At 49.9% G+C, this 27,292-nt stretch overlaps 2 protein-coding genes across 2 annotated transcripts in view; one reads left to right on the top strand and one right to left on the bottom strand.

Moving 5' to 3' along the window:
* The first annotated feature begins 818 nt into the window (after positions 1-818).
* Positions 819-26,369, top strand: LOC135809293 (EF-hand calcium-binding domain-containing protein 5-like). The gene is made up of 25 exons (XM_065322617.1): positions 819-1,667; positions 2,204-2,646; positions 2,873-3,040; positions 3,708-3,780; positions 3,947-4,029; positions 4,659-4,771; positions 5,270-5,418; positions 5,656-5,736; positions 6,039-6,100; positions 6,256-6,388; positions 7,030-7,171; positions 7,936-8,014; positions 8,497-8,653; positions 9,030-9,175; positions 9,605-9,733; positions 10,414-10,574; positions 11,800-11,887; positions 12,145-12,282; positions 12,643-12,798; positions 18,097-18,200; positions 22,649-22,911; positions 23,376-23,505; positions 24,709-24,844; positions 25,032-25,137; positions 25,738-26,369. Exons 1-25 carry the CDS (start codon positions 1,028-1,030, stop codon positions 25,896-25,898), a joined length of 4,041 nt encoding a protein of 1,346 aa, XP_065178689.1. The 5' UTR covers positions 819-1,027; the 3' UTR covers positions 25,899-26,369.
* LOC135809294 (carnosine N-methyltransferase-like) overlaps positions 26,306-27,292 on the bottom strand; it is a 13,811-nt gene continuing 12,824 nt past the window's right edge. The window contains exons 9-10 of the mRNA XM_065322618.1: positions 27,269-27,292; positions 26,306-26,763 (exon numbers count right to left, since the gene is read on the bottom strand). The exon at positions 27,269-27,292 is cut by the window's right edge and continues 83 nt beyond it. Coding sequence (XP_065178690.1) covers positions 26,635-26,763; positions 27,269-27,292 — 153 coding nt within the window. The 3' untranslated portion in view covers positions 26,306-26,634. The remainder of the gene's footprint in view (positions 26,764-27,268) is intronic.

Below are 27,292 nucleotides of genomic sequence, written 5' to 3'. Positions count from 1 at the left end.
GTGAACGTAAGTGCACAGACCACTGTCACAGCTATGCAAAATTTTCCTGAAAGTAAAATCCGACTTGCCAGTGACATAGGCCAGACCTGAGCCTAGTTACTAGTACTAGGTACACTCCGCATTGCTGGGCGCGGATAGCCATCTGACCATCATTCTGATGGTACTCAGAGTCTCCTCATACTATCATAGATCACTTGACTTGTCCATCATTGCATTTGCCTATCAGATAACATTAGTTATTGCCATGTTGGCCTGGAGTGTAATGAATTACCCCCCCCCCCCCGGTTACAACACCTCAGCTCAACCCTGAGCAGTAGCCAGTACCCAGGGCCAGGCCCAGGGGCAGGGGTTCTCCTACCCAGGGCCAGGCCCAGGGGCAGGGGTTCTCCTATCTTGCCTTGCTAGACCATGTATGGTCAAACCGTTTACCATGGTTTACCGACTGAACATGCACAACATGATTGTACTAATTTGTAGTGTAGACCTTCGCACATGTTGTTGGTTGGACAGCATGAAACAAGGTGGAGGACACCGTGTTCGGAAACAGTATTCATGGTATTGGATTATCTAATCTGAGTTCCTGTCGAGACGAGTAGAGTTCGTACATATGAACCATGGGCATGGTGAACCCCAGCTAGCCGGCAGCAGAAGATGACTAATCAGTAATCTTGACTTTAGTTTAGTTTTAGTTTGTCCGGCATCAGCAGACATCACTATATTCGACGAGTGTCCATGACAACTGTGTGCATGCATGTGCAGGAGTGAAGGCAACGCGCGGCCTGACCGAAGCCGAAGTGCTTGGTTTTGAAAAGACAAAATCGAAAAGAAGAGACGGGTTGATGCGTTGACCATGGTTGACATGATGGTGATACGATCGACAAGAGTTGAATTAGATCGTCAGACCTAAGCCTCACACCTTTCTTGCGAACTAACTACTTGCTACCTGGTCCGCCATTGAATGTAACTCCTGTGTTCTATCGCTAAATTTACCGCCTCATTGACGCGGCGATTGGCTGCTGCAGAGGAAATGCCTGAGCAGATTCCGAGCACCGACCAGTCGGTGAATCAGCAGGATGAGCAAGGACAGGATCTGCAACTGCATGCCCAGGCAAACGGCCAAGAAGAAAATGGTGACTCGGCAACAACCAACGACAGTAGCAATGTCGGGTCTGCAGAAAGAGTAGGAGTTGGTCTGGACTTGTCCTTGAATGTGACGACAGCCGCAGCGAAGTGGCAACGCAAAACCCGAAAGAGCGGTGTCCAGGAGCGCCTCAGGCAGCGCCAGTTGAACAGAATTGATGCAGCTCGCTTGCGTCCAGCCAAGGCCGTGTATTCCCCGGAACGCAGCGCTTTTAGTCAGCCGACAGCCAGTGCAGACCAAGTGGCGTGCAGTCCTCCTGGAACTCCGACAAGTGACGGGAACACTTTGAACTCGGTCGAAAAAAGTCCAGAGCGTGAGGCGGCAGCTGTTAGCTCTAGCATAAGCAAAGGCACTGCTGAGAGTCCAGTACATGTGTCCACAAATCACAGAGGCAACGTAGCTGACAAACGGAATCGTTTCATCAGACGCCAAAGCAGTGTCCAGTTTGAGAAGATTGGTGAAATCCCTATGTCCTTGCCACCTGTGAAGACTACTAATACTAGTGACACCACAGAGTCACCAGTGGGTAAGCAATGGTACGCACAGTGACTCAGTCCTACAGCATACGTCATTGCTGTATGCAGCTTGGGGCATACCTACTACAGTCAGACCTCGTTTAACCGCACACATCCGTTTTCTACGAAAATACCCGGATAGGCGAGGGAACCGGATAATTTCCCATTTCACAAGCAATGATGCATTGTGATGTGAAGTGGGATTGTATGTGGAGCGGAGAGCGGAGATATAGCAGTGTACATGTATACCAACCCGAAATCGGGTAGCAAAGGAAAATCCGATTTCTGGTTGGTATACACTGTTATATCTAAGCTCGAAGCTCCGATATGCAATCGAACACAAATACTGTATGTATGCATGGCATATGCTGTAAATCGGTAACCAGCAATTTTCTTCCGGATGGCGAGGGATTCAGATAAAAGAGGACGGGATAAGCGAGGTCTGACTGTATACACATTCTGTATTATCTGACCAGCTGTGTCTCCTGTTCCTGTACAGATTTAATAATAGTGGCGTTGCTCTTGAATGTTTATCTCACTTTCACAGATCAGCAAGTCACAGCCATGCCTTCTCAGGCCTCCCAGCAGCCAGCTCGGCCCGCTGGACGGGCAGTCGATGTGACTCAGTCCACGTCGCTGAAGGCGGTTTGCGAACAATGGCTGAGGCTGTTGCTTGATGAGGAGGACCTGGCAAGCGAGGACAGTGTACAGCGCGCACATAACATGCAGATGTGGCTTGTTGTGAACCTCATCCCAACGATAACAATCTGTCTGAGCAAGGTGTTGGAAAGGGCGGAACGCCAGCACGCTCTTCGTAACGAGAATCCACAGGCAACCTTCAGCCCCATCAACGCGCTGGCCGAAAACCTAATGCGTCACAATCCTAAATACGCGTTCGCTGAAGTCTCATCGTATGACCGTGCTATGAAGTCTGTTCGCATAGAACTGGAAGACAGGAGCAGTGACCTGATGCGCAACGCTTTAGCCCAGGTCAGTGTGGACCGTGCATTGTAATGAATGCAAGCCTGCCTGAAAGAGTGAACGCGGGGAGGGTTTGCATACGCCTAACGCCATCAAGGGTATACGATCTGATCAACACAGGACGCCGGATCCTTGTCCCATGACTATCAGAACATCTACTTGCGGTGAAAATACTTCAGCAAGGTGTATGTCTACTGAGCTTGTTGTCGTTTTAACTGTTTGCTCAATGTTCCAGGCCAGGCGTGCAGCCAAAGACAAGGCCCGTGCAGAGAAGGAAAGTATTGACACGGAGAAGGAGGCTGCAGACTTCACAAGATTTGTGTTGTCGGATGCGCTTGTGGAAGGCTGGACGTGGAAAGATTTGGAGAGTGGAAAATCCTCCGTGAGAATCTCAAGTGACAGTGTAAGGGCTGCGAGCTCTGTGTAAGGCTGTTTGATTGTGCTTTTAGCGCGCGTGTATGTGCGTGTGTGTGTGTATGTGTGTAATGTGTGTGTGTGTATGTGTGTGTATGTGTGTATGTGTGTATGTGTGTGTGTGTGTGTGCGCGCGTGTGTGTGTGTGTGTGTGTGTATGCGTGTGTGCGTAATACAAATCGCCAGCACGTATTGAATGGCTTAGTCACAGTTCGTGAAGCCTGGTTCCTATTCAACCCAGTGCGATGCCAAAGGAGTGACTGGGAGTTGACTTGACCCTCGTGACTGTGTACACGACGTGATAGGCATGAGCATTGAGAGCGGGAACACTATTGTACTACCGTATAAATTGGTACACGGGTATGATGGAACTATTATTGGAGGAGTAGGATTTGTTCAATTTTCAAGTTAAAGATGGTGTAGAACAACTAAATGTACTAGAACTTTGCAGTCCACCGTAAACATTCTGCAGAGGAAGAGTGTAGGCTGCTTCAAGCAAAATGCATTTGGGTGTGGATAAATAAGAAAAGTTTATCATGGCAAATCGATACTATTTTTGTTTAAATATGCGACAAAAATAGTAGTTTGGTCAGTTTTCCTGTATGTTCGGTTAATTTTCTGGGCTTGTGTTATTGTGTGGTTGTGTGTTTGTGTAGATACTGGCCATCATGGAGGACTGCATCAATGACCCAGCCATGCAGGAGCTGTTTGATCACAGTGCGACTCCCGGTAATCCCTAGGCGCACAACCATGCACCCAAGTAGGCCAGAAGCTGCACTATACATGTCTGTACACATTCACTTATTTCCTCGTTTGGAGATCACACGATCAGGTCCGGTATGTACACTGATCACGTTCTTGTTATTCTTCCTGTGGATATTCTTTTCTCTGGCAGGTGAGAGCATGTTCTCCCAGCGCTATGACATCCTGCCGATAGATGAGGAAGTCAACAGTTTCAGTGGAGAAAGCGCTATTGAGGTGAGTTTGGCTGTAGAAGGTGAATGCCAACAAGGTAAGTATGTGTAAATGATGGTCACCGAGGGTGCATTTAGTGCCGCAATGTACATGTATCGTGTGGTATTCTGTTTCATTTGGAGTTATACTCCCTGATGAAGCCTCGAGGGAGAAAATGTGGAGAGATATTTATGCCGATTGCAGTGTAAGACGGAGGCGGCGAAGAAGGAGATGAGACATCATATGGAGTTATCAAATTAAACCAGTAGTCGCCAACGTTTGGTGGTTGCTGGGTGCATCTAACCAAGAGTACATGATAACCAGAGTGTGCAGCTTGGCCTTTTCTGCTATGGGTGTCTGTCACGGCGGAATTCCGTGATTACATCATATTTGGCGCAGATCTGAGGCGGGAAATGGCGTAGTGCGTACAACTGAGCTGCAGTTGTGCAGAAAGAGACCTGCTTGAATCCTGCTTGTACGCACTACATCACTAAAATGATGTAATCACGGAATTCCGCCGTGACAGCAACCCATCCGAGCTTCACACTCTGGTTTTCATGTACTCTTGATTTCACGTTACACGTGAATGTCTGTTCTGAAGTCTGAACCAAAGATGATCCTTCTTTTTTTCTCACTCTTGCTGTGTCTGCAAGCTCATCATGCTCGTCTTAAACACGAACAGCAAGGATTTCGTAGCCAAATTTGCACGCAAGCTGAGAGAAGAAGGTCTGCGTCTCGGATTAGAACTTGCATCCATACACAAAAGGTATGTTTTGAACTCAGATAGTGAGACATGTGAGCTAGTATATATCTGTGCCATGGCTTTTCCGGTGCATTTCAACCGATGATGTGATCCCATAACCTCTATACAAATGTTCAGTCTGGATGTCTAAAATTAACGATCACACAAAACAATGCTCAGTCTAGAGGTCTAAAATGTTCTAACTAAAACTGGGGTTTCAAGCCTTTATTTGGCTAAAAGCGGGCTTTCAAAAGCCGGGACTACTTTGGACAAATTATGGACTGAAGCAGGTGCTTAAATCAACAGATTTTGTTCCAAGCATCTTGAAACATGGTTGGCTTGTGAGGAGCTCTGCACTTAGCACTTGACACTGGTACGCTTTTTATCTGTGCTGACTAGCGGACAGAACAGTTCTGTTGGGTAGACACAAGTATTGGGCACGAGTATGTTCTGATATGCATTACGTGCACTCATTGTCGGCGACTTGTCTTGTCCTGCACCCTTGGGTAACTCTTCTCTCAGTCAACTCATGAGGCAAGCGTTTGCAGAGCTGGACACTGCCGAAGCCATGATGCTCAACCGACACAAGCTGCTGGTGCTCATGGAGAACTTCTACACGAGTCTGCCCGACAGTGATGTGGACAAGCGGCTCTTGACATGTCCTTGCCAATGTAAGTTGCCATGATATAACTGTTGCTTTGAGACCATACAGTCAGTGTCTCTCAGCTCAATTCAGTATAGCCGGAGGTAACGTGGACATGCAAACTTTACTTTACATGACCATTTAACAGCCGTGCACACTATTGGTGGCATTCACCACCAGTCATGCGGCAGGCATAGCGTTGTTGATGCTGATATTTCTTTAAATTTGTTGTTGTTGTTGTCGTCGTCGCTGTTCTTTTTGTTAGTTCCTGTTGTGGATATTCTCGAGCTTGCAGTCCCACCCAGTCATCAACTTGACAGTGTACCAGAAGGTGATAGTATGGAAGGTATGTTCCCATGTTTTTAAGCACCATCCAGAGCGATGTATATGGCACAACTAGTGTTTAAATCTGAAGCTGTAATCTGGAAATAACAAAAAAGAACAAAACTACAGATTGAGTAGAACAAAACTACATGTAGTTATGACGAAATGTAGTTATGCCGAAATCAGAAGATCTTTAGTTTCAACTTGGGTTTTCAAATAATCTGGTCTGGCTTGTACGAGTATGCTGCTTTGCGCAGACTCCCAGATGTTGCCGGTTGCCACTACAACCTGTGTGTGTGTGTGTTTGGGTGTTTCTGATCCTAGGCATGACAGCAAGTAATGCTGCTAAAGCAGATGTGACCTCACTGCAGAGCATGTTGGTGCAGGTAAGGTTATGTGCTGAAGGTTATGTGCTGAAGGTTTTGTGCTGAAGGTTTTGTGCTGCAAACTGCACTATGATGATGTGGCATGGGGCAGCAATTCAACGTATTGGCGTTTCACCCAGGGTTTCATAACTGTAATTCGTAATTTCATGTTGTAGGGTCGTCCTCTATCGAGGCTTGCCGAGAGAGGACGCCAGGTCCCATCAAGTATGGATACCCTCATTCGAATGAGAACCGCATCGCGCAAAGCCATGTCAGCGCGATATGGAGTTGTGGCAGTAAAGCTTGCAGGTGAGGATTTCAATCTTTACTTGAAGCATCTCTGGGTATAATAATTTGTTCAAACAAACCATGACCTGTGACAGAGTGAGTTGGTATAGTAATGACATACACACAGACACATGCACACACACAGATACACACACACATGTACGAACACACCTGTCCTGTCCTGAACATTGTGGTAAGACGGTCATTGTCCCCTCATACGAGGGGCCGACAGACATGGGGTAGGTCGGTTGAATACGGTACGCAGCACGCTCCGCAGGCTAGCGGCCAACGAGAGTTCTGGTATACTTTGCGCAGCTGTGGAGTTGGAAACCCCTCTTTGATCAGCAACACCTGCCACATGCGCTGCAATGAGCCTGGCAGCAGGGTAGTGTTAGCTGAGTCCTCGCCGGCACTGGTACTGCCGCAACCGAGTTGGGCGCAGACAAAGAAGAAGGGCCCGCCACTGGGCACGTAGAGCAATAGTCGTCGGGTCGACACTTGTGGACAGCGAGGCCTCCGGCGCTCCTGAACGAACACACACACACACACGTTTGCGCACTCACACATACACACACACACACATACATACATACATACATACATACATACACATGCATACACACACACGTGAGCCTGTGGCATCCTGTTTTCTGTTCATGCAGAGCTTCGAAGTCGCCCAACTCCTACGCCTGTGCCTCCCCTTCTGGTGAACGAACTAAGCCGTACGAGACTAGATGAGGTGTGTGTCAGTCGAGATCAGTTTTCAGTTATGATCAAAAACTTCCTAGGAGCAGCTGACAGCCGGTAAGAGTGAACCCAATCAACAGTCTAGCATTTGACAAAATGAGAGTCCAAGCAAAGAGTCTTTTAAGATGTCTCAAAATGGGAGTCAGAGCAAAGAGTCTTTCAAAATGGGAGTCAGAGCGAAGAGTCTATCTGTGTGCCAAGAAGCCCCCCTCCTCTATACAGTATAGCCATCCTCAACACAGAACTGCAGTTGCTTGCTTTGAGTTCCTGGGCCATAGCCCCCATTCCTCACCGTATAGCCATCCTGAACATGGAATTGCAGTTGCTGACTTCAAGTCCTCATAGCCCCCACTCCTCTATATAGCCATCCTGAATAGTACCAAGGTGCAGTTGTTGACTTGTAATTTTCCCATACTAAGTTTAACATTCCCTTCCTTGTGCAGAATTTGCCTTGCCTGGTGGAAATGGTGACTTAATGATTGCCTGGTGGAAATGGTGACTTAATGATTGCCTGGTGGAAATGGTGACTTAATGATTGCCTGGTGGAAATGGTGACTTAATGATTGCCTGGTGGAAATAGTGACTTAATGATTGCCTGGTGGAAATGGTGACTTAATGATTGCCTGGTGGAAATGGTGACTTAATGATTGCCTGGTGGAAATGGTGACTTGATGATTGCCTGGTGGAAATGGTGACTTAATGATTGCCTGGTGGAAATGGTGACTTAATGATTGCCTGGTGGAAATGGTGACTTAATGATTACCTGGTGGAAATGGTGACTTAATGATTTCCCCCTGTATGCTGTTCCTATTTTGCGCTAGCTACCTGAACGAATTTCTCCAGTTCCTGAAGCAAAGCTACCGGGAAACGGAAATTGAAGAAAGTGAACGACGAGCCCTGGTATGAGCTTAGCAGATGAGAAGAGAGACTGCATGTCTGCTTCGTCATGTTGCTGTTTTTCATCCTTAGAAGCATGCGTTGTATGCGTTATACACGTGCAGATATGTGTACTAGTACTTGCCTTTGTTTGCTTCGTCGTAGGGTAGCTCTTGGTGAGAGACTGACCTGCTGTATCTTGTCTCGAGCTGTCCTTTGGATGACCTAATGTCGCCCTTAAATTGGTGCCAAGTTCTAGTTCTAGTGTAAAAGGCACCCATTGTGCTGAAAATGCATGTTATCTGTTATGCAGACAGACAGGTCCTGGTCAGTGTCCAGGGCTGCAGGCATGCCAGTATGCCAGCCAAGGACTCTAGTAGAAGTCACATTCTTCTACCGTTACAACCAAGACGCTAGTAATTTACTTCTGCAACCATCGTAAGATCTAGAGCACTCCTCGATGTGTTGACTGCTTGCTTTGCCTCGCCCTGTCTATTCCGCCACAGGCACAGCACAGCAAGACGTACCGTGAAGAAGTGGGTAGCATCGATGAGCTTTTCGATATGATTGACTATGACCAAACCGGCGCTGTGGCATGCAATCAGGTCTTGACGATGCTTGCCGGTTGGAAACACCAGATGGCCGACCACGTAGTAGAGAGAGGTAGGCCGGTTGCCGTGACAATGCACGGTGTCTGTCGAAACTAGAAACTAGCTGCCCTGGTTGCCGCTATCTGTACAATTCAGAATTTCTACTTCGAAACAGTCATGTGCTGTACCTGATAATCTTAAAAATGTACGCCGTTGTATACATTCCGTTGCTAAATACCATGCATTTGCCATTTTGTTACCAGTGGTGCATTGAGCTGGAAATGGGGGTTGTGTGACAAAAAAATAATGTTGCTTTGATATAATGTTCCTTTGACCGCAAACAATACGACAAAAAGCTGGATGTGCTCGTTATGGATGCTGGGAAGTAACACACATGTGTGTTCACATACGTGTGTGTATGTGTGTGTATTCTTTCCCATCGTTCCCAGTGAAAGAGTTCCTTGATGTTAGTGAGGACATCGATGACATCACGCTGAATCGTAGAGAATTCCAGCATCTCATAAGATACGTAGCACGTGACGTGGATGAGGAGGATGTCACCGACATGAAGCGAGCACTTCATGAAGCCACAGAGGTAGGATGTAGGCCCGGGCCAGTGATTCTGACACCTTATGACCCTATGCTTTCCACCTTCACTTGTCTTGTGAAATACGCTGGACATCGGCTCAACATACAGGCCGTGCCGGAAGTATAATGCTAGCATTCTCATCAGGTGCATCATCAGCATCAAATTGCTTCTAAGAACAGAAGTGTAAAAACTTCTGTTCTCAGAAGCCTTAAAAGGCCTTGGTAGGAAATGGAAAAATCAGTTCACTCCGATTGGTGTTGCTACTCTAAACTTCTTGCAAAAGCAGCATCAGGGTGTAATTGGTCCTTATCTGAGGGAGTTTGAGACATACGGTAGGTAGAGCGAGTATAGGAGTGATTAGCTACCATTCCGGCATTCTGCAGCACACTTTGAAGATCATTAGTGACAGTGTGTTGATGTGTCGTACTGCTGCAGCTCTCAGAGGCAGAGCGAACTCGGACGGAAAAGAACCGGCTGGGGTTGGCGTCCATCTTGTCAACTGGCTCATGGTGCAGTTTGAATCCGCGACCAGCGTTTGAAGCTGTCTTCCACACAGTCCAACTGGTAAGGAAACATCTCAGCTTGGGGATTCACCAAACCTCTCTTGGGGATTCACCAAACCTCTCTTTGGTCTGCAGTACATTAAGTAGACCGATGATGTGCTTCCTACGTTCCCATTCGAACTTGAGTCCCATGAAGGAGCTATTAGGAACAGCCCAGCACTACACGGTGTGTTAGCACTACACGATGTGTAAGCTCAGGAGCTAACAGTGCAAGAGTACGGTGATGCCCATCAGTTTACATGCTTAGTGCTACTCGTACACAACAGCTGTCAAGTCATGTGAGCAATGGCCGAGTACCTGGTTCCAAGCAACTGCCTTTGATAGCCAGTATCCACAAGTAGAGGAAGGTGCGAGTAATCATCCCATACCCAACTTACTCATACCCCGCAACGACTCCTACTCGTCCTACTCAAACCCACTGAACCCATCATAACTACACCCATCCATATACCCACTGCCATACCAGGACACTGCGGATAGCATGTTTGTGATGCGTATATCCTAGGTGTCCGTGATAAAGCAATTTTCTTACCATTGCTCTCCTCACCAAATTTTACCTCCCCAGTAATAGAAGATACTTACTTAATAGTTGTGCTACATTGATGAAGACTAGGTGACAATGTGACGTAACTGTTACATGTTACAAGCAGAATTCTGAGTTTCTTTTCGTCCTCCTTCTAGAACCTGATGAGTTTTGACAAAGATCGGAAGGTCTCCTGTGCGGTTGCCCTCATCGTTAAGCCGTCCGATGGAGGTGAAAGGCGCCTGCAGTTTGTCGCCACGTCACCCGAGGATACGTACATGGTTGGCGAAACGATACCAATGCTGGAAGACAATCCAAGGTAGGGATACCAATTGCATGCAATCTGTATTTATGTACTGGCTAGTGGAATCCGACCACTCGTTTTTTTTTTAGAACCATAGCGTGACAAGCTGCCTTGTGTGAAGATGTGGACTATGCTGGGCTGCAAGGCTACGAGACGTAAGGAGCTGCTTGGCCGAGTCAGGGATGGAGAGGTACCCGGCCTGGGGTTGGACTTCGCGTACATGTATCTACTCTATAGTGATCAGTGAACCATGCTGCGTCATCGTCTATCCTCTTGAGGCTGTACGGACATGGGCACTGGCATACACGGGTGTTCAGTGTCTTTGGATTTGACGGCTATCCATAGTATAGGTGCATGGCAGCATATGCCATCATCCAGGTCCAAGTGTGCTGTGCCTTTGGATCGAATAGTATGTCATCTCTATTGTTCAGTATTTGACGAATGTAAGAATGTACGTGGGTGTTTGGTTTACAGCATGTCACAAGGCGGAGGACGCGCTGTGCACTGTGCTTAAAAACAGTGCTCCTTACAACAATCTCCGCGGTTGGTAGAGCCCCGGTCTTTACTTAAGGCCATGTGAACCGTACGGGTGTTAGCCCTGGTTCTGACCCTCATTATACTAGGGAGTTGTTTTGTTTAAAACAGAGAGGTTCCAGGCTGTCCTCTTGTTTTTGTTTTGTACTGTCAGTTGTGTATTCCTTTTTGAGGGAAGGACGCCATCAGTGGGCAGAAGTTGGACAAATAAAGTAAAGGACTAAGGCTCAAGAGGGTTTAGACAGGACTGACGTCCAAGAACGAGCAAGGGATACGCAACTGACAGTACAAAACAAAAACAAGACTTTTTAAGAACAACTCCCTTGTATAAGTAGGGTCAGAACCAGGGCTAACCGCCATGCGGTTCAAATGGTCTTGCGTAAAGACCGGTGCTCTGCTAACCGTGGAGGTTGTAGTAAGGAGCACAGTTTTCATGCACAGTGCGTCCTCCACCTTGGAACATGCTGTTAACCAAACAACATGACATGTATTAAGTCCAGTACTTGTATGTTTTAGCACTATATAGGTGTGTGTTCATGTATGTGCGTGCGTGCACATGTGTGTATGCATGTGTGTATGTGTGTATTTGCAAATGTGTTTGTGCATGTGTATGTGTGTGTACCGGTGTGTGTGTGTGTGTTTGCAAAAATTTAATGTGTATGTGCATGTGTATGTGTGTGTATGTGTGTGTGCATGTGTATTCCAGTTACAAGGCAGTTGAAACCGGAAAGACGGTGCATGTGGCTGACATCAGACAGCATGGCGCCATCACCGTCTTCAATGAAAAGAGAGCGGTGAGCCTGAGGAACGCATCACTCACACGACAATGAACGCATCTGCATTTGCTGCTGGAGTAGCTCAAACCTACAAGTGCAGTCTCCTCTCGATAAGTCACGCACGCAATCTTGAAGACAAAAATGTGTGACCTAAACTGAGTGCGTGACCAAAACTGAGTGCGTGACTTGTCGAGAGTAGACTGTACCAAGCATAATTATGTGCATGTACCGTGTGTGCTGTATCCAACCTCTCTGCTTTCCTTCCTCTCATACAGGAGACTGTGACGGGTGCGTTCCTGGCAGTGCCCATTCTACACGTGCAAACTCGACAGCCTGTGGGTGTTCTGACCATGGATAGCATGCAAGACACTGTGGCAAAACCATTTGCTAATTACGAACAACGGTTTGCTGAGGTAAGGCGGCCTTACTCGACTGTTAAGCTCGTCTGCAATGGAGGAATATCTAGGTTAGAACATGATAGCAGTGCTTAACAATTATGCCGTCTGGTTCGAATTCTTGATGCTACCTGTTCCAGTCTGTGAAGGTGTGTCGTGAATGTGACACCTTCACCCTTGAATTGTGTGTGTGTGTGTGTGTGTGTGTGTGTGTGTGTGTGTGTGTGTGTGTGCATGTGCGTGTGCATGTGTTCGTATGTGTGTGTGTGTGTGTGTGTGTGTGTGTGTGTGTGTGTGTGTGTGTGTGTGTGTGTGTGTGTGTGTGTGTGTGTGTGTGTGTGTGTGCATGTGTGTGTGTTCTACTGTGCCCTCCGGCAGCGTGTAGCTGGAGCGCTATCGCATGTTCTCTACACGGTGGAGCGGCGTATGTGCACGTTGATTGTACTGCAGGAGACCATGTGCTGGGCATGCCGATGCCTTCGCTCCGTCAAGTCCTGTACATTCTACATGGTGACGTCACCAGTCAAGAATGCGGTATGTTCCTGCAGTGCTAGTACACACACACACACACACACACACACACACTACAATACAATACAATATGCCCATCCGGAGATGATAGCAGGTCCCGAAGGGACCAACAGTGTTCAAGTCACGAGCAGAATCGGGCGTGGCGAGTCAAGTCCTGGCGACGGCGATAGCGCTTTCCACAAGTGCAAACGAAGTCAGTAAGGTGACGGGCTCGGTCGGAGGGATGGTGCTGCATGCTGATCTCCATTCTCTGCGATCCTGGGCGAGGTCGTACCAGTCCGCTATCTGGCGGTCCTTCATGTCGGACACAACATTGTCCCGCCACCGCTTCCGGGGCCCATGACGTGGCCGGGTCTTGTCCAGTTCGCTGAAGAGGATACACTTTGGCATACGTGAGTCATCCATTCGAGCAACATGGCCTAACCAGCGGAGTCGACGCGTTTTCAGTGTCTCCTCGATCGGCTGTACCTTGGCTCGTTCAAGGAGAGTGGTGTTGGAGATGTGCTCCTGCCATTGTGTTACTCTGCGAATATCCAGCAGGAAACGAACACAGCGGTGATGAAAGGCTGCAAGCCGACGAACATCCACGGCCTTAATTACCCAGGTCTCACAGCCATACAGCAGCGTCGACAAGACAACGGCCGAATATACGTGCACCTTCGCACACACACACACACACACACACACACACACACACACACACACACACACACACACACACACACACACACACACACACACACACACACACACACACACATCGCAATGCAGAGGTCTACAGTCCGTTTCAAAAAGATTTACAATCCTGGCGATCGCCCGCAGAGTTTGGCGTCTTACCGTATGAGCACTCGAGCGCTGCCTGGAAAAACTCACCGTGAACTCGAAGAAATATTCCGCGCGAAAGCAGGAAAAATGACAACTCACTCACGTTGATACTGTCATGTACGTCTGGTTTACAACAAACGAGTTCTTCCTCGTATCGATAATGGAGTCGGAGGACATGTCGAAACGAAAGTGTTGTAAATGTTGACGAGCTGCATGGGTCCCAATTCGTTTTGTGACCAAAATAGTTTCTTTGAGCTGCGATGCAATTTACTCACCGTGTGACGACATCGACACGGACATATTCCCACTGGCCATGACTTGGCAAAGCTATCCGTGTGACTTCGACGACATTTTGAGAAAAGCAGACGCTTGTGAACGCTGAAAGAAGACGGCGTTGACTGCTAAATTCAAATAAATTGGCGATCTTGAAATACTAAAATAAATCTCAAAAAGCTACAGCGCGATGACTTCCATTATAATTCACTCACACCATTGCAGTGTTGTGGGTGTGTTCACATGGCGTGAGCCAGTCAAGTGTCAGTCAGTTCGGCAGGAAGCGCGAGCTCCAACAACAAGTCGTTTGGTGCAGCCATCTTCTTTGTCTTGTACCAGCTTGATCACCAAAACAATGAAAAAAAAGTTTGACTTGAGGATAGGTTGGGATTTGAACTCACAACTTCATGGTCAGCAGACAGCATTCATAACCACAAGGCCAAAAAGGAAAGGATAAATCGTGGGTTTTGATAAAAAATCGATACTGGCTTCCTGGGCAAATTGTAAACCATGGGAAAAGGCCGGAAACCTGGCCGAAATTCTAACTCCTTAACGGTTGGTCCAATTGTTCCGAAACCTTCACAGAACAATTTGCCGTGTCCTAACAAGCCATTCTATGTGCTTTGTTGTCCACATTTCCCTTATCTTCATACTTTTTAAGACCCAAACCTGATTGTAAATCTTTTTGAAACAGACTATAGCCAGGATTTTATGCCAGCCGGCCAAAAATGCATCGTTCTGGGGGCTGCGCCCCCAGACCCGCGCCGTCACTCGCGTATCCGCACAGACACACACACACCACTACAAATCTTTCATTGCAGCTTGCATCTCCTTTCGCTTCGGCCAATTATGGGCATTCATCAGGCAGTTGTGACAATGTGATTATAGGTAAATTAACAAAATATGAAAAAGGAAGCAAACAGCTACATGAGCATGGATCATGTGTTCACCAAGGTCATGTCTGCATGCAGTGTACATTGGTCATCTGACAAGACCCAGCCTAGCCACAGCCATGTACACCACCAGAAGCAGCGAACCATGACCCAACCTGTTACATTTTACTGACGTACTCACTGAGTGCATACTCAAGTGCATTTGAGCTTGAGTGAAGAGCTAGCACTGAGCCTGAGTAGCCAGTGCTACGTACTGTACTGTACATACCTACGCCTACACCTACGCCTAGGATATGGGGCACTACAGTCTACATGGGGGTGACTGCAGCCGGCCAAAATTACCCTTGGAGCTGTCTCAGCCGGCAGGTGGCCCTCCCAGCCGGCTTTGGCTAGATCACTGCAATGTATGTGGGGGTTGTGCATCCAGTAAAACTCCCCAGATCCGGACGTATATTTCGAGCATGTCCGTCTACCAGGCACCTTACACAGATGGCGTTTCAAGTTGATTTTCAACGGGGAAAAGCCCCAAAAACTATTGATTGTCATAAAAAAATGTCACAGTTACTTGTATTCAGTAAGTACACTAGTCAGAACAACAGATGGCTTGATCAGTCACAACTTAAAGTTTCATGCCATCTCAGGCACTCATCAGGTGATATGAACATCAAGAAAAATAACCCACTATTTAAAGCCCAGTATGGCGGGACAAGTATAACAGAAAGCGCTAGGGGCGCTATCAACTCATATCCGATTCAGTGTCATAGCCAGTAAGGATCGCGGTACTAAGGTGATAAAGGTGATAAAACTGAGCTGGCCTAGCTAGTGAGTTCCGCGGTGCAAAGATGATGATGGTGACAAGGCGGCAGAGAGCTATCAACTGGCCCTACTGCCTGGAGGCAGGGTGCCGAGAAGATCATGTTATCGGTGTTGACAGCATGAATTTATTTTGATGTCGACATTTGGATATCAACTCCGACCGCTTGTTGAGGCTCGATCTCCTGTCGGCAGTGATTATTCTCGCCTTCTCCTCGAGGCACAGGCTGCATCTTTTTGTTATGTTACTGTAGGCCTTGGCCTTCTGAACCACTCGCCACTTGATGTCGTGCGTCTTGCCATTATCTTTTAATTCCCACACATGCTTTGAGAGGCCCGTGGATTTGCGGTATCCAGGAAGCTTGATGGATGTCTTGTGGTTCCCGTATCGAAGCTTGAATGGAGGCTCCGTACTGCCAATGTAGGTTTTGGGCCCATCGCTGTGGCCATCACTCGACACCTCCGCCGCGTAGACTATGCTGGTTGCTTGGCACGCTCCGTTGAGAGGGCACTGGTCCTTGCGACGGCAGTTGCACGGCTTGTCCGGTTCCTGGACGCACAATTGACGCTTATTGTGGCCACTGATAATGTGGGCCATATTCGGCAAACAGGAGTAGCTCACCTTCACATTGAAGCGGTTGAAGATTTTGTTCATTTTGGACCCCTTAGGAAAATGCTTGTCGATCAGCCGGAGGAAGGTGCCGGCGATGTTGGTCCGGACACTCTTGGAGTATGGCGGGTTAAACCACACCACATTCCGTTTCCTTTTTCTTTTTTGCTTGCTGCCGTTCATTGCAGCAGGTGGCGTTGGGTCAATGTACTTGATGTTGGCAGGTAATCCGCTGGCCGCTAATGCATTGCGATATGTAGGGGCAGCATCGGCGAATACGCCGCTGTCGGCAGATATGCTTGAGACACGTCGAGCGATCATATCAGGGATGTTCCGTAGTATGGATGGTGGGTGATTGGACATGGCGTTGACGTAGAGAGGTGCGTCTCCAGGTTTACGATACGGCTGGAATTTCCCGGTGTCCAGGCTGAGCGTGACGTCTAGGAAATTCACTGTCGAAAGATTAACGTCGATAGTGATTTTTAGATCATACTGCTTGTATACTTCGATAATGGACTTCCTCATGCGGTCGGCAACTGGCCCTGGTGCATTTTTCAGCACGGCAAGGCCGTCGTCTCTGTAAAGTCCAATTCCGGCCTCATCGACGTGCACAGACAACTTGCTCAATAGGAAAGCACCGACGAGCTCACATATCTCTGCTCCATCGTACGATCCCATCGCCACGTCGAAGTTGCATTGTGCGTTGTTCTTTATCCATGGACGGCCGCCCTGGAACAGGAGTGACCTACGGGAGTGCATGATGATGTCGATGTCACTTTGGGTCAGTGCGGCAAACTGCTCAGCAAATGCCAGTGCAGACCGGAGGAGAGGCTCGGTGATGCTTGGATAAAAGTCAACAACGTCAAAGCAGATGAAGGAGTGGCTCTGCTTATTAGGTATGGCCTGGAACCACTTGAGCACAGCCGCGGTGTTCTTCCAGAGGTTCATGTTCTGACGTTCCACGATGCTCCTGATCACCTTGTCGAGGATCCCCTTGCTGAGTCGACCCATGTCAGGCTTGGCAGGATTTATCAATCGGCAGGGAAGGCTGCTCTCGAACCTTGGTTTATGATCCTTCATAGTAATAAAGGCCTCAGCTTTGGGTAGGGTCTCCATTCTATCATCGAGCTTAGCCTTGCGTGATAGATCCCTTGCCTCGTTATTAATCTCGTCGTAGGTAGATTCAGGTGCTAACTGGTAGTGCTTAGTAGTGTTATCTCGCAGCAGCTTCTCATACAGTTCGGTCTTGACCAGATACGTATTTCTTGTTTTATCCGCGCGGACGATGATGTCATCGGTAGAGTTGAAGTGTCACGGCTCTACCTTCCCGGTATCGAGCTCTCTTGGATTTCTGCTGGAATTCACAACAGTGTACAACAGTGTGTATTCACAACAGTGTACAACAGTGTGTATTCACAACAGTGTACAACAGTGTGTATTCAGTAAGTATGTATGTTCTGAGTTACGGGCCATTCCTAGTTCCGGGCCGTTCTTAATTACGGCCCGTTCCTAGTTACGGTCCGTTCCTAGTTACGGCCCGTTCCTAGTTACGGCCCGTTCCTAGTTACGGCCCGTTCCTAGTTACGGTCCGTTTCTAGTTGCGGTCCGTTTCTAGTTGCGGGCCGTTTCTAGTTGCGGGCCATTCCTAGTTGCGGGTCGTTCCTAGTTACGGCCCGTTCCTAGTTGCGGGCCGTTTCTAGTTGCGGGCCGTTCCTAGTTACGGCCCGTTTCTAGTTGCGGGCCGTTCCTAGTTGCAGGCGGTTTCTAGTTACGGCCCGTTCCTAGTTGCGGGCCGTTCCTAGTTGCGGGCAGCGCTGGGTCCCATTGTGAAAGATATTGACTTCACACTGCTATTGTTCATGTCTGCTCACCACCTGTTTGTGTCAGGCTAAGCGGCAACCGTACAGTCTGAAGAAAGTGATCACCTTCCTTGGCCTCACACCGCTGCTGGATGAACATTCACCAAACATTGAGAATAGCTCATCTGCACTGTAAGTTACTGCTCAGGAAATGTCCCTGCCTGACAGTCCCTGCCTGACAGTCCCTGCCTGACAGTCCCTGTCTGACAGTCCCTGCCTGACAGTCCCTGCCTGACAGTCCCTGCCTGACAGTCCCTGCCTGACAGACCCTGCCTGACAGACCCTGCCTGACAGTCCCTGCCTGACAGTCCCTGCCTGACAGTCCCTGCCTGACAGTCCCTGCCTGACAGTCCCTGCCTGACAGTCCCTGCCTGACAGTCCCTGCCTGACAGTCCCTGTCTGACAGTCCCTGCCTGACAGTCCCTGTCTGACAGTCCCTGCCTGACAGTCCCTGCCTGACAGTCCCTGCCTGACAGTCCCTGCCTGACAGTCCCTGCCTGACAGTCCCTGCCTGACAGACCCTGCCTGACAGACCCTGCCTGACAGACCCTGCCTGACAGTCCCTGCCTGACAGTCCCTGCCTGACAGTCCCTGCCTGACAGTCCCTGCCTGACAGTCCCTGCCTGACAGTCCCTGCCTGACAGTCCCTGCCTGACAGTCCCTGCCTGACAGTCCCTGCCTGACAGTCCCTGCCTGACAGTCCCTGCCTGACAGTCCCTGCCTGACAGTCCCTGCCTGACAGTCCCTGCCTGACAGTCCCTGCCTGACAGTCCCTGCCTGACAGTCCCTGCCTGACAGTCCCTGCCTGACAGTCCCTGCCTGACAGTCCCTGCCTGACAGTCCCTGCCTGACAGTCCCTGCCTGACAGTCCCTGCCTGACAGTCCCTGCCTGACAGTCCCTGCCTGACAGTCCCTGCCTGACAGTCCCTGCCTGACAGTCCCTGCCTGACAGTCCCTGCCTGACAGTCCCTGCCTGACAGTCCCTGTCTGACAGTCCCTGCCTGACAGACCCTGCCTGACAGTCCCTGTCTGACAGTCCCTGCCTGACAGTCCCTGCCTGACAGTCCCTGCCTGACAGTCCCTGCCTGACAGTCCCTGCCTGACAGTCCCTGCCTGACAGACCCTGCCTGACAGTCCCTGCCTGACAGACCCTGCCTGACAGACCCTGCCTGACAGTCCCTGCCTGACAGTCCCTGTCTGACAGTCCCTGCCTGACAGTCCCTGCCTGACAGTCCCTGCCTGACAGTCCCTGCCTGACAGTCCCTGCCTGACAGTCCCTGCCTGACAGTCCCTGCCTGACAGTCCCTGCCTGACAGTCCCTGCCTGACAGTCCCTGCCTGACAGACCCTGCCTGACAGTCCCTGTCTGACAGTCCCTGTCTGACAGACCCTGCCTGACAGTCCCTGCCTGACAGTCCCTGCCTGACAGTCCCTGCCTGACAGTCCCTGTCTGACAGTCCCTGCCTGACAGTCCCTGCCTGACAGTCCCTGCCTGACAGTCCCTGCCTGACAGTCCCTGCCTGACAGTCCCTGCCTGACAGTCCCTGCCTGACAGTCCCTGCCTGACAGTCCCTGCCTGACAGTCCCTGCCTGACAGTCCCTGCCTGACAGTCCCTGCCTGACAGTCCCTGCCTGACAGTCCCTGTCTGACAGTCCCTGCCTGACAGACCCTGCCTGACAGTCCCTGTCTGACAGTCCCTGCCTGACAGTCCCTGCCTGACAGTCCCTGCCTGACAGTCCCTGCCTGACAGTCCCTGCCTGACAGTCCCTGCCTGACAGACCCTGCCTGACAGACCCTGCCTGACAGTCCCTGCCTGACAGTCCCTGTCTGACAGACCCTGCCTGACAGTCCCTGCCTGACAGACCCTGCCTGACAGTCCCTGCCTGACAGACCCTGCCTGACAGTCCCTGCCTGACAGTCCCTGTCTGACAGTCCCTGCCTGACAGTCCCTGTCTGACAGTCCCTGCCTGACAGTCCCTGCCTGACAGTCCCTGCCTGACAGTCCCTGCCTGACAGTCCCTGCCTGACAGACCCTGCCTGACAGTCCCTGTCTGACAGTCCCTGTCTGACAGACCCTGCCTGACAGTCCCTGCCTGACAGTCCCTGCCTGACAGTCCCTGCCTGACAGTCCCTGTCTGACAGTCCCTGCCTGACAGTCCCTGCCTGACAGTCCCTGCCTGACAGTCCCTGCCTGACAGTCCCTGCCTGACAGTCCCTGTCTGACAGTCCCTGCCTGACAGTCCCTGTCTGACAGACCCTGCCTGACAGTCCCTGCCTGACAGTCCCTGCCTGACAGTCCCTGCCTGACAGTCCCTGCCTGACAGTCCCTGCCTGACAGTCCCTGCCTGACAGACCCTGCCTGACAGTCCCTGCCTGACAGTCCCTGCCTGACAGTCCCTGCCTGACAGTCCCTGCCTGACAGTCCCTGTCTGACAGTCCCTGTCTGACAGACCCTGTCTGACAGTCCCTGCCTGACAGTCCCTGCCTGACAGTCCCTGCCTGACAGTCCCTGCCTGACAGTCCCTGCCTGACAGTCCCTGCCTGACAGTCCCTGCCTGACAGTCCCTGCCTGACAGTCCCTGCCTGACAGTCCCTGCCTGACAGTCCCTGCCTGACAGTCCCTGTCTGACAGTCCCTGCCTGACAGACCCTGCCTGACAGTCCCTGTCTGACAGTCCCTGCCTGACAGTCCCTGCCTGACAGTCCCTGCCTGACAGTCCCTGCCTGACAGTCCCTGCCTGACAGTCCCTGCCTGACAGACCCTGCCTGACAGACCCTGCCTGACAGTCCCTGCCTGACAGTCCCTGTCTGACAGACCCTGCCTGACAGTCCCTGCCTGACAGACCCTGCCTGACAGTCCCTGCCTGACAGACCCTGCCTGACAGTCCCTGTCTGACAGTCCCTGCCTGACAGTCCCTGCCTGACAGTCCCTGCCTGACAGTCCCTGCCTGACAGACCCTGCCTGACAGTCCCTGCCTGACAGTCCCTGCCTGACAGTCCCTGCCTGACAGACCCTGCCTGACAGTCCCTGCCTGACAGTCCCTGCCTGACAGTCCCTGCCTGACAGACCCTGCCTGACAGTCCCTGCCTGACAGTCCCTGCCTGACAGTCCCTGCCTGACAGTCCCTGCCTGACAGTCCCTGCCTGACAGACCCTGCCTGACAGTCCCTGCCTGACAGTCCCTGCCTGACAGTCCCTGCCTGACAGTCCCTGCCTGACAGTCCCTGCCTGACAGTCCCTGCCTGACAGTCCCTGTCTGACAGTCCCTGTCTGACAGACCCTGCCTGACAGTCCCTGCCTGACAGTCCCTGCCTGACAGTCCCTGCCTGACAGTCCCTGTCTGACAGTCCCTGCCTGACAGTCCCTGCCTGACAGTCCCTGCCTGACAGTCCCTGCCTGACAGTCCCTGCCTGACAGTCCCTGTCTGACAGTCCCTGCCTGACAGTCCCTGTCTGACAGACCCTGCCTGACAGTCCCTGTCTGACAGTCCCTGTCTGACAGACCCTGCCTGACAGTCCCTGCCTGACAGTCCCTGCCTGACAGTCCCTGCCTGACAGTCCCTGTCTGACAGTCCCTGCCTGACAGTCCCTGCCTGACAGTCCCTGCCTGACAGTCCCTGCCTGACAGTCCCTGCCTGACAGTCCCTGTCTGACAGTCCCTGCCTGACAGTCCCTGTCTGACAGACCCTGCCTGACAGTCCCTGCCTGACAGTCCCTGCCTGACAGTCCCTGCCTGACAGTCCCTGCCTGACAGTCCCTGCCTGACAGTCCCTGCCTGACAGTCCCTGCCTGACAGTCCCTGCCTGACAGTCCCTGCCTGACAGTCCCTGCCTGACAGTCCCTGCCTGACAGTCCCTGCCTGACAGTCCCTGCCTGACAGACCCTGCCTGACAGTCCCTGCCTGACAGTCCCTGCCTGACAGACCTGTGTACGTGAAGTCCTACTTCTTAAAGCATGCAATGTATCTATCAAAAATCTGGAGGACGTCTTGCATGTATGCAGTGTATAATTATGTATGCAGTGTATTACATGTATGCAGTGCATGTATGCAGTGTATATAGTAATTATGACATTGTGTTACAAGCTACTAGAATGTGACACGAGGCTTTTAAAATCGTGTCCCATCTTAGCTTAGCGGAATGGTCTAAAACGGTAGCTGCGCGACAGAGGGCACCGGGTTGAAGTCCTGCTTGGAAGTGCAAGGATTTTCCACTCGTGCTGCAATGCGCACTTTTGGTGTGGCCTGATCACCACACGGCACAGTGCCACTGCTTTTTGAGGTGCATCGTAGCTCCGCCTTGATTCAGTAGACTGAGAGTGTTGAAATTCCCATCGGGATGTGGAAAGGTTAGCCTGACTGACTTTGCTGCCGTGGCTCTCTCACGTAATGTTCTGTGTGCATTTGTTCATCGCCATTTTACAATCTAAACAGAGAGCTACATTGGGGAGTTTTCCGCCTGATTATGAATCTCTCGCGAGCCGTTCGGAATTTAACATTACTCCTTTTCTTTCACTTGCTGAGTGCGTTTTGTGTATGCTCAAGCGGATGATTTGTGTGCGTTCTTGTTCATCCGTTGTGAAGGGAATATCTGTTCAGCTGTGTTGACACCTCGCTACCGGTGACAAAGCATATTGAAGGCAAAGTACACATCGTCTGTCCAGTGCGCGACCAGGAAGGTGCCGTCACGTCCGTTCTGGACTTTGAGCTGGAACCCGAGCGTGATAATCTGCTCCCAGTCGAGCAGGAGAAGCTGTCCAGCCTGCTGCAAAGGATGACCATTGCCCAGAACGACATCGGCGGACCGTTCACAAGCCTGGTGGAATGCTGGGAGAAGAGAGAGTCGAGTAAGTGTGAGACTGCTGCTTTTGCCTGGGTATTGCTGCAAGGTTGACTTTGTTTGCGACCAAGCTTCATGGGGAATCCCTACTAAACAGAACAATGCAGCAGCTAGATACGTAAGGGAAAGTTCCTACTGAATACAGTAGCAGTAGGAATTTCGGCCCATGCTAGTGGTGTGGTTGGTGCATGCCGTGAGAATTGCACTGATCTCGATACTGTCAAGGAGATATCATCATTTTGGGTAGCGTACATCTAGAGCCGTGCTGTTTCGCGACATGCATATCTTGCCACCGTTGATCGGATGCGAGTCATGCAGGTCATGTGACCACTGTCTTGTGCACCTCTCGTGAGCAATATCTATTGACGCGAAGATGACCGCTTGGGTATTAGTCCCAGCAAGACGAATGTTAATTATTGCGCTGGCGAAATCTTTTTTTCTTTTCTTTTTTAATTGTGTGCATTGTTACAGTCCTACAGACCAAGGTCGATTCGGAATACGAATCCTCGAGTTGTTTCGTGGACGATCTGAGTGCCAGAATTGCCTTCACAGCGACCTTGCTTGCCGATGTACAACATGCCTTGAAGAAGCTCAGCAAATCGTACGTTACCTGCCATGCACTGTCGAGTATTTCAACAATTTTAGGGCTGAACCAGTACCATAATTAATAAATAGAGCTCAAATGATCACACTGATTATTCATTCGTTGCGCACCTGTGACTGATGTACATCTGCACCTTCAAATATATATTGCGTGATCACTGGGTGAGATTGTGTGATCACTGGGTGAGATTGCGTGATCACTGGGTGAGATTGTGTGATCACTGGGTGAGATTGTGTGATCACTGGGTGAGATTGTGTGATCACTGGGTGAGATTGTGTGATCACTGGGTGAGATTGTGTGATCACTGGGTGAGATTGTGTGATCACTGGGTGAGATTGTGTGATCACTGGGTGAGATTGTGTGATCACTGGGTGAGATTGTGTGATCACTGGGTGAGATTGTGTGATCACTGGGTGAGATTGTGTGATCACTGGGTGAGATTGTGTGATCACTGGGTGAGATTGTGTGATCACTGGGTGAGATTGTGTGATCACTGGGTGAGATTGTGTGATCACTGGGTGAGATTGTGTGATCACTGGGTGAGATTGTGTGATCACTGGGTGAGATTGTGTGATCACTGGGTGAGATTGTGTGATCACTGGGTGAGATTGTGTGATCACTGGGTGAGATTGTGTGATCACTGGGTGAGATTGTGTGATCACTGGGTGAGATTGTGTGATCACTGGGTGAGATTGTGTGATCACTGGGTGAGATTGTCTATCCACCTTTCACCTAGCTATCTATCAAGAATGCGGCAACAGGTGAATATGGGGCTCACCACAGGAGTCACTACTTTTAATGCTATTCGCCTTTCCACTTTTCCACTCGGTGACGTGCAGAATGTTCTGGCCATTCTGCGTGATCAAGTTGTGATCACTATTATCAAGAGTACATGAAAACCAGAGTGTGCAGCTTGGGGCCTTTTCTACTATGGGTGTCCGTCACAGCGGAATTCCGTGATTACATCATATTTGGCGCAGATTTGAGGCGGAAAATGGCGTAGTGCATACAACTGAGTTGCAATTGTGCAGAAAGACACCTGCTTGTATGCACTACATCATTAAAATGATGTAATCATGGAATTCCGCCATGACAGCAACCATCCGAGCTGCACACTCTGGTTCTCATAATTATACTCTTGCTATTACACCCTCTCTCCTCTCTATGTCTCTCTCTGTCTCTGTCTCTCTCTCCACACAGTGATATCCACGAGTTCAAGACGTACCGAACCCCTCCCGGTGGCATTCAGCTTATCTTCTGCCTTGTGAAGTCCATGCTATCACTGGCTGCAGCAGGACAGCCAAAAATCTACTCCAACTGGGCTGAATGCCAGCAGGTAAGAGTTCAGGGAAACACCGTTTGATTCCACAATGGGACATTTGGACATTTGGGACGGTTATAGCACAGCGGTGTGCAGCACTCCAGCAAAAATGCCAATCATGTTCACTGTGTGTGCGTGTGTGTGTGTGTGCGTGCGCGTGTGTGTGTGTCCCGCACATGATTGTGTGAATACCTCATATCAGGCCATGGTGCATGACGATCTGAGGGAGCAGATGTTATCGTTTGATCCCCTGAACATGATTGCAAGCAGGGAAATGCTGGATGAGCTGGATGACATGCTTCTATCCGGTAAGTGTGGCCACTGGTCAGCAATCACTGCGGTACTGTGCATGTGGGGGTGCTTAACAAATATGCAGCCCTGGCTCAGTTATGCAAACAACGGTTGAGCACCTAAAGTCGTGTTCTGATAATCCGCGTCAATCCCTCTGATAGTTTAAATATCACTCTACAGTCTAAACTGGTCTACATTCACGCTCCAAATCTGCACTCCACATCCGCACTCCACATCCACATGTTACATTGGCACTCATGCGGCGGCAGCGACCTGAGTAATGGTGGCTGATAACTACAGCTTCCTCGCACGGAAACTCCCATATGTACAGACGCAATGTCTTTTCAGGTGATTGCCCTTCTTTGGAAAGTGCTGTGAACAAGAGTACAGGAGAATGATGTATGGGCATGATCTGTGGCATGATTTGTGGCATGATTTGTGGCATGATTTGTGGCATGATCTGTGACGTATGTTACTACACAGAACAGGGTTATTCTGAGTGGCTGGCATTTGGGTGTGCACTTGTCATGACTGATATGCATGTGTATTTGTCTGTCATGCACACACACGTACACACGCACACACGCACACATGTACACACAAACACACGTGCGCAGTGAGAATCGACCCAGCGGAGTTGGCGGCACCGATCGGCTGGGTGCACGAGTGGTGCGTGGCGTGCCTGGCACTGCTGCAGTGTAACCGTCGCCTGACCGCCGTGCATCAAGGACTCGACGATCTGCAGTCTGTGCCGACCAGACTGGCTGGACGACTGTGAGCAGGCATCGCATCACGTTGATCATGTGTTGGTAAAGTGTGGCTTGATAGCATTTCTTGACTTCGTTATGAGGAGAACAGTTGAATGTAAATTGTTAATCCCGTTGGCGGTATTGACTACAGTCCGGGCCTCTCAATGGTTTGGCAGCTTGAACATTTCTTGTGAACATTTGTTGTATTCTTGAAGATATGGAACTTCACACATAGGTATCAAGTCTCTTCTTTTTAGGGTTACAAACCAGAAAATTCGGCTTCGAAATGCTTGATTCTCCTTTATTATTTTATATTCAGGACATTGCCTCCGGACATTTCATTGTACTTTGAAGTAGTACCTGGTATTCTTGCAGGTCTTGGTTGAACAAAACACTTTTCATCCAACCCGCTAATATCTGCGACACCACTCTGTGATTTGCTGCCCATTGTGCTAATGGATTAATTGTTCATATTGAAGAAAATAATGTTTGGGTTGTGAGCTGCAGATTTGCCAGACTAGTAGAACAAAACACAAAACGTACTGTTTTTGTACCACAGAGGGAGAGACAGGAACACATCCACAGGAGCACATACAGCACATCAAAGCAAGCAAAAACGCCTTGCGGGGAGAAACGAAACGAGATATTTCCGATGCATTCTGCATGGCTTGCACGAAACGTTGTACTAGAAAGCTGTGAGTTGTGAAAGAACATGGTGGATCTTGACCGGGGTAGACGCTCTTGGTTTACTCAGTTGTCAGGTTGTCAGTTGTCTCCGGTAGTGGTGGTGATAGTGGGTGGCTTTTGAGCAACGAACAATACGCTATCGTAAAGCGTTTTCATCATCGAAAGTGGGTTTTGAATATACCCACTGCGAACTCCAACCTCTTCCATCTGTAGAGAGGAAGCAGAGAGAGGAAGCAGAGAATCAATGGAAAGGGGACACGCCAACAAAGCATTTACCAACCCAGCAGATGCTACAATGCCCAGCTGACTTGACTGGCTACTGATTGCAAGTGATTGGGTTTTACTACGTTGAAGTCTCTAAGTTAGGAAAGGGATTGCTCCTCACACTGGAGCTCGCGCTTTTCTGCAGACTGACTCTTGAGTGACTCACGACTGCCATCCAGAGCACACGAGAAGTCCATCAAACCTTCGACTCGGCAAACGTAGCTGCTCTGGATGATAGTGATGAGCCAGTCAAGTGTCAAGTCAAGTCGGCGGAAAAGCGCGAGCTCCAGCGTGGGGAGCAAACCCTCTCCTAACAAACCATCGTCGAAGTTGCTGCCACTAAATCGAAGTCTCTAAGTCTGTAGCATAAAAATGTGGTATTGGAAACCAGACACATGCATGCAAGCATACCAGGCTGAACACACTGCCTGTATCAAACAACTCTTACCAGTAGGTTGAAGTGGAACTTTTC

The sequence above is a fragment of the Sycon ciliatum genome, chromosome 2 (assembly GCF_964019385.1).
Source record: "Sycon ciliatum chromosome 2, ocSycCili1.1, whole genome shotgun sequence".
NCBI classification, from domain to species: Eukaryota; Metazoa; Porifera; class Calcarea; order Leucosolenida; family Sycettidae; genus Sycon; species Sycon ciliatum.
This window is presented reverse-complemented; position numbering and strand designations above follow the sequence as displayed.